The 7,683-nt window shown below is 37.8% G+C and overlaps 1 protein-coding gene across 1 annotated transcript in view; it reads right to left on the bottom strand.

Moving 5' to 3' along the window:
• Positions 1-1,689: 1,689 nt before the first annotated feature.
• Positions 1,690-7,683, bottom strand: part of LRRC2 (leucine rich repeat containing 2) — a 19,810-nt gene continuing 13,816 nt past the window's right edge. The window contains exons 7-8 of the mRNA XM_006892961.1: positions 5,756-5,892; positions 1,690-1,739 (exon numbers count right to left, since the gene is read on the bottom strand). Coding sequence (XP_006893023.1) covers positions 1,690-1,739; positions 5,756-5,892 — 187 coding nt within the window. The remainder of the gene's footprint in view (positions 1,740-5,755; positions 5,893-7,683) is intronic.

The following is a 7,683-nucleotide window of genomic DNA, read 5'->3' as shown; positions in this document are numbered from 1 at the left end:
GTTCTAGACCATGTAATTATCGAATCAATTATAAATAGATGTGAACGTATTCATATCTTTCTTCCTTTCTGCCAAAGAGCTACTTGCTGAAGCTTATACTGAAAGCAATCAGTCATAGTCCTGTCCCATCCCAAGACAGTCCTGTTTCATCCGAAGACAGTAATATAAAAATAGAGACATCTGTGTAATTCTTCCAACTAGCATTTGGTCACAGACAGTGTTCTCCTGTGACACCCATGAGGACGGCTTGCTAGGGATTCTTCCTCATTGGGTATTAATTATCCTCACTCTTGATACCCGCAGCCAGGAAATTAAAAGACGAATTGCACTGGGGCAAGTCTGCTATCAGAGACAGCAGCAACGATGTCAGTCTGGAGACTAAGGTGAGCCTGATCCAGACCATAATCTTCTCAATTGGGTGCTATATGTCAAAAAGCTGGACAATGACAAGGGATGCTAGAAGGAGAATTGATGCCTTTGAGCTGCTGTGCTGGAGAAGAGTATTGAATATACCATGGACTGCTAGGAGAACAAACAGGTTCGTTCTAGAGAGGGTGAAGCCAGCCAGGCTGCTCCTTGGAGGCAAGGATTCTAAAGCTCCATCAGACATACTTTGAACATGTTTCAAGGAGGGACCAGTCCTTGGAGAGGGACTTCATGCTTGGGAGGGTGGAGGGACAGCGCCACCCTTGGTAAAATGGATGGATTCAGTGCCTGGGGTAATGGGGGTAGGTGTGTCAGAGACAATAAGATTGGCACAGGATAGAGCAAGGTTTACAGCTGTTGTACACAGGGTCATTATGAGTCATAGGTGATTCGACGGCACATAACAACAACATCACACTACATGGCCACGCTGGGGGGACAATTCAGCAGGAAGTCATTGCTCTTGCTCCGTGCCCAGACATGGGTGCCAGGACCCTCAGGTGTCTGCTCAGAGCACAATGCCCATCTTCATGGGCCATTCCAAATTGTCTGTGGTCAGCCATACCCACCTTTCCTGGACCAGCTCACCACATAGTGTCTCTTGTCCAATACAAGGGCAGACCTTCCAGTCTGCACCCAGCTTATACCTAATGTCTCTCCCGAGGGCTCCAAAGGGAGGCTCTGGTTACCAAATCATAATTTTTTTTAAAAATTCTATAAATAGCCATTTGTATAAACTCAAAGAAAATTATTCTTAGTAAAAAAATTTTGTGTTAAAACTCTTTTAAAATAACAAAATAAACTTTCATCTGACTAGGCCAAGAGAATAAATGTTCTTTTTTTCTTCATATTAATGGAAATGCAACGTCAGTGCTCCTCAAACAATTATTTTGTGTGAAACAAATGCTCTTTTTAACACTTTTATCCCCTCGTTTCTGAAAACAATGCAGTCAACGTCAGAGTTTGGTCTTCACATTATAATTTTAAATAAAATATATTTTATAAACTACTAAATGTGCACTGTTCAGAAAGACTTGTGTTCAAATGAACCTATCAGTATCAGCATCTCCACATTTACCAGTTGTTGGATTCAAGGAGAGAACTATTCATATATTTAAAATATGAAAAAGCCATTTTTTCCTGGCACTGACTCTAGACTTTGTCCGTAAGCATGAGCTATTATCCCTGTACAGCATGACCCATAACACACAGCTTTGTATCTCCACAGGATTGAAAGATTTTGCAGTCTTCCAGTGGGTGACATCAAAGTTGAAGGCTGAAAGATACTTTTGTGGTATAGCTAGGAACATATTCTGTAACAAAGAGAGAAAAAAAAAGCATCCAAGCTTTAACCATCTTATTAGAAAATATAAATACATGCCACAGCCTATGTCAATACGTAGGTTACCACCATAAATTAAAGCCACTTTTACCATGAACCGCCAAGAGCACTAACAGGTCTGTCTGTCTTGGAGAGAGTGAAGCCAAGTTTCTCCTTGGAGGCAAGGGTTTTGAAGCTCTGTCTCACATACTTTGAACACGTGGCCAGGAGAGACTAGTCCTTGGAAAAGGACATCATGCTTGGAAGGATGCAGGGATGGTGCAGGAAAGGAAGACCTCGGATGAGATGGATTGAAACAGTAACTGGGGCAGTGGGAGTAGGTGTGTTGGAGTCAGTAAGACTGGCTCAGGACAGGGCAGGCTTCAGAGCTGTGGTGCAACGGGTCACTATGAGTAGTTGGTCCTAACAATAACATGTTCAAAGTGTAAAGATTTATCAACATTAAGTCAATCATCACAAATGTGTTGAGATTAAGATGAAAGAAACTCTTGTTTATTAATTAGTAAGCTTTCCAGTTAACCTGCAACTTTCCAATTCACTTGCAAACTAATGTGGCTACATCAGGATTCTGGAAATGATAAGATTGCACAGCAATGGAAGTCGACAAGATAAAAGAGAGGCTTGCTTACAAGGGAGGCTTGGAATATTCCTAAACTGATGGAAATTTTAGTGAGTATGTCTCCTCTCAACCTCCTAGAAATTACTGCCTCCATTCGCAGGTCAAATTTATCAAAGAAAAACTTGACAAATGTTCTCTTCAGCATCAGCATGTCCTGAGAAGGGGCTAGAATGTACATTTTTAGGCCTCATCCCAGGCCTGCTGAATCTGAAACGCTGGGATAGGGGTCTCCCTGTATGTTTGCTGCCCCCTTAAGTTCGAAGACCACTGAGGGGCTTCGCTTCCCCCACATCCTTGAATCACAAGAGGTTATAGGCCCCTGTGGACTAACTCCAGCTTTTTTCCTGAGAACCATGGACTCTGTGAGGGACTCAGACACTAGTCTGAGGGGGGGAGGCTGAGGGAAGAAAGGACAGACTCTGTGATTAAGAAAAGAAAAAAAGGGTTTTTTTAAGTTAAAACACATGCACTAAAAAAAATAAAGCAAACAAAAACAAAACACAAATGCTCTGCGAGGTAGAAGGTAAACCAGGCAGAGGATTCTCATTTTTTTTTTTGTAGGCCCAAAGTAGCCAGATACTGGCAATCGGATTGGGCTTAACCTCAAAAGAGTGGATGAAAGATAGAATTCCTATAATTATTTGGAAATAAATGAATGTACCATAAGTGCTAGGAAAGAATGTTACAGTAATACTGCATTTCCTGGACAAGATATTACATTTTGAGCTCTGGTGGCCTAGTGGCAAGAAGCTACGTTCGATCTCAAAGGCACACAGTTTGAGACCATCAGCTGCTCTGTGGGAGAAGGATGGGCAATCTCCTCCCACGTAATGAACTGCCTCTGAAAACCCACTGTAGTGTCAGTATTAATTGGTTCCAACTCAACGGCACACAACAACAACATATTACATTTTAGGGAAGGGTAGGAGGGGAAAGGTCGTTGTTACAATCTTCTTTCCTTAAATAATTAAGTCTCTCTCTCATTGCCATTCGGTCAGAACTGACTCATCGCTGACCCTGAACTGGCTGTAAATCGCAGGAGAGGAGATTACCCACCTTTCTCCCTCTGAGCCGCTGATGAATCGGAACAACAGGAGAATCAGAGAATGGTAACATTTGGGTTAACAGTACAACTCCCTATGAGCTATGCCCCAGAGCTCCCAATAATTAACTTCTTGGTGTTGTTATGTACCATTGAGTCAGAATCAACTCACAGTTAGTCGTGCTTTCAAAGATTGTAAATCACAAGCTAGGAGACTGATCATCTCTCTCCCACAAAGCAGCAGGTAGATTCAAACCACCTGCCTTTGGGGTGGCAGTGCAACTCTCTACTCACTTGTTTTTGTTGTTGTTGTTGTTGTTATGTGTCGAGTTACCTGCAACTCATAGCAACTCTTTGTACAGTAGCTCCGAATCCTGCCCTATTCTGAGCCAGTCTCTTCATCTCTGACAAACCTAATCTCATTTCTCCAATTACTGAGTCAATCCATCTCATCCTGGGTCTTCCTCTCCTGTGCTGTCCCTCCACCCTTCCCAGAAGGACATCCGTCTCCAAGGACTGGTTCCCTCCTGGCCACAAGTCCAAAATATGTGAGAAGGAGCTTCAAAATTCTTGCCACCAGGGAGCAGCTTGGTTTCACCCTCTCTAGGACAGACCTTTCCTACCTGTCTCTGCACACTAGGCCAATGGATTTACTTTATGTACCAGGTGCAGCACAGTGCACCCAACAATAAATTATAGTTAATTTATAACCTTTAAGAACTTAAAATCTAATAGAAATTTTAACAAGTGTACAATGCCTGTAATATAAAGCAGAGTATTACTAAACATGTTGAGAGAAAATATTTTAGGTTTAAAAAAAATTTGTATTATATAACTAGGGAAAGAGAAAACTTCCTAATGTTGCAGTTGTCTTCAAAGGCATTTAAATCAGGATAATAGTGGGCATAGTTAATGGAAATTAAATTTATAAGACACAATGTATGGAATGATTGTATGAAACACAGCATCAATAGAGGAAAGTAAAACGCAATCTATATAAATTTTACATAATAAATAAATTTTACAAATATAAAATAAATTTTTTTTCAAATGTACATGTTTTTTTTTTATGTGTGTACCGTCAAATTGAATCTGACTGGTACAGGAGGCGATTGTTCCTCCTTCTTCAGCAGAGCATCTGGTGGATTTGAACCGCGCACCTCTGGGATTGCAGTGCAGTTTCCTGCCACTAAGCCACCAGAGCTCGCCCAAATGTACATGTTTTATGAAATAGATTAAATTAATCATGTACAAACCTGTATTCTGTGTTAGTATACTCTTTTTTTTATTTTTAATTTATTTTAATGAATGTTTACAGAGAATTTTGTGAAGAAATCCTGTAACTATCTGTCCATTCATTCATTGTTGCACTTTTCTCCCTGCCCACCCAATATAAAATAAAAACTTTTGCCATTCAGGCTAAGTCAGTAAACTCAACAAACCCCATTCTGTGGGGGAGGGGGGAATGTTTCTTTTATGCTTACAGGTAGATTTTATGGTTCTGAAATATGTGATTCCCTAGAAAAAGAACTTGTACTTCGTACTTGTGTAAAATAGATGCTTTTTGTTAAATAAATTATAATTTATGGATATTTTCTAGAAGTTTAAGGAATATATTTTAGTAAGTGAATAAATTTAAAAAATCATTTAAAAAATGAAATAATTACTTCAAAGTCTGTCATCACTAAAGTTAACTACTAAAAGCACATTATTTTATTGCATTCTGTGGAACATAAAAGTCATTTTCTTGAATATTCTAATGTTTGTTGCATTTTTGCCTAACAGCATATAAGTAGAAATATGAATAAATACTTGGATACAGCAAAAATTTTTACAAGAAGAAAATTATACAACCCCAGGATCTCTTTTGGCTAATAAATGTTTCTGTATTTCAGATTAACCTTTAACACCAATTTATCTTTTTTAAAATTTTTATAGGTTTGCATACAATAATTTGTTTACAAAGAGCTAACTTTTTTTAAAGCAAGATTTAAATGAATTTTTAAAGACTAAGTCATATTCTCCCATCTACTTAGAAAAATTATTTCGTACATATTATTCTAGTTTTAAACTTATGCACAGGTAGCAACACGACTTTCACAGTTCAAATGTGCTTCATAGCTTCCTTGTCAAATAGTTGATAACATCTGGGAAACTTTGATATTTTAAGAAAATCTTCCAAATTTTTTTGTAATTGCCAGAATAGCTTATAAAGTTAAGTAACTTATACTTTAGCCAATTAACTTTTTAAAATTCATTTTATTTATATCAATTAATAAGAAAACTACATATTTCCTTCAAATATTTTCAAATAAGAGTGACTCACCTCTTTCTTTGAGATCTTCAATATAAGCTTTCATAAATTCTTTATCAAAATGTTGGCGATCTTGTTCACTTTCCGTCACCTCTTTACCATCTTGACATTTAGTATTATCAATAGGATTGTCCATAAGACTCACAAATCTATTCAAGAAAACATAGAAAAGATCACAATTTTCCTGCATAGTTTTACTTCAAAATTCTTCACATAAGGAGGGTAACTGCCTGCAAGAACATGGTACCCAGTTACCATTACTGATGACTTTCATCAAAGGCTTACAGAAGGATCTTGATCAAAAGGGGAGAAATGTAGAGCAGAATTTCACATTCTCATGGAATGCAGATTTTGCTGGAACTGTGGAGCCTGGATAAACTCCTGAGATTCTTAAGATAACTTTTTTAAACTAAAACTATTCTCAGAAGCCTACTTAAAGCCAATCGGTAGTTTAATTAAAAAAAAAAAAAGACAAGGAAACGCCTTTTAAGACTTAGCTAGAGGGAGCTCTGGTGGCCTAGTGGCAAGAAGCTGCACTGCAATCCCAGAGGTACGTGGTTCAAATCCACCAGATGCTCTGCTGGAAAAGGAGGGGCAATCTCCTCCTGTACCAATCATATCTGATTTGACCGTACACATACACACAAAATAATAAAATAAAATAAGTATATAAAAGACTTAGTTATTCAGTCTCAAATTTACAGCCACCAATTAAAAGATTACATAAGGAAATGTCAAGGGATGGGAAGAAGTGGGCAGTGAATTAATAGGGGAGTAGCAATTTGGAAAAGGAATGTGGAAACGGTTGTACAACTCAAAGAATGTAATCAGTGTTACTGAATTGTACATGCACAAGTTGCTAAATTGTTGAATTCCCAACAATAAAAAGAAAATATATTTCAAACTTTTTTTTCTCACATAGGAATAATCCTCGTAGTACTAAATTCCAAGTTCTCATTTATCCTTGAAATTCACAGTTGACCAATTGGCATTATCATTATTTTTTTTGTTTATTATTTTAATGAAAGTTCACAGAGACTTTGGATTTCCATTCATTCGTTGTTGTACTTTTCTCCCTGCCCACCCCTCCCCTCCAGTTTGCTTTTCTCTTTGAAAAGTTAAAAAAGGAAAAAAAAAAACCACTTTCATGTTATACAACCCTCCCTCCATCAGTCCACTCCACTATGCAGCTTTCATTCTGGACTCTTGTTATGACAATAATACCTAATCATATATTCCTCCTAAATAGTTCCCTCCCTCATCTGTTTCAATGCAGTATACATTACTAATCCCCTCTTAGATTCCCCCCAACGCCGATGTCAGTCCTGCTTTACAACAGAGGCACTATGCAGTATTTGTCCTTTTGTGACTGAGATATTTCACTCAACAGAATGTCCTCCAGGGTCACCCATTTTGAATAATATTTCATGAGTTCCTTGTTTTTCAATGAAGCATAGTATTTCATTATAGTATTCTCTATCCATTCATTTGTTGATAGGATCATCATTATTTTTTTATTACTGGAATAAAAATATTTTTGGCCATAAGACAAATACTTCAATGTTGTTCAAACAGGTGGAGGTATTTCTCTTCTCTTCCCTTCCATGTACTTTATACTTTTTCAACACTGACTTGTTTTTTAAGAAATTTTAAGTTATTTTTTTAATGATAACTGGTATCTATTTTTAAATGTTGTTGTTGTGGTTGTGGTTTTTGTTGATTCCCTTCGAGTCCCTCATGACTCATAATGACCCTATGAACAAAAGGCCTGAAGCCCCTCTACAACCATTGACATTTATCAAAGTTCATAGAGTTTCCAGAAGCATGTTATTTAGGAAGTGGATGCCACCCTTGCTTCCCTGTCTATTAATTCAAAGAGCTTTTAGCTGTCCTTTTTGGATTTCCAGATGGAGACCTAATGGTGAGGAATTGCAGTCAAT

This window comes from Elephantulus edwardii, unplaced genomic scaffold (genome assembly GCF_000299155.1).
Source record: "Elephantulus edwardii isolate Elephantulus edwardi_28Jun2011 unplaced genomic scaffold, EleEdw1.0 scaffold00121, whole genome shotgun sequence".
Taxonomy (NCBI): Eukaryota; Metazoa; Chordata; class Mammalia; order Macroscelidea; family Macroscelididae; genus Elephantulus; species Elephantulus edwardii.
This window is presented reverse-complemented; position numbering and strand designations above follow the sequence as displayed.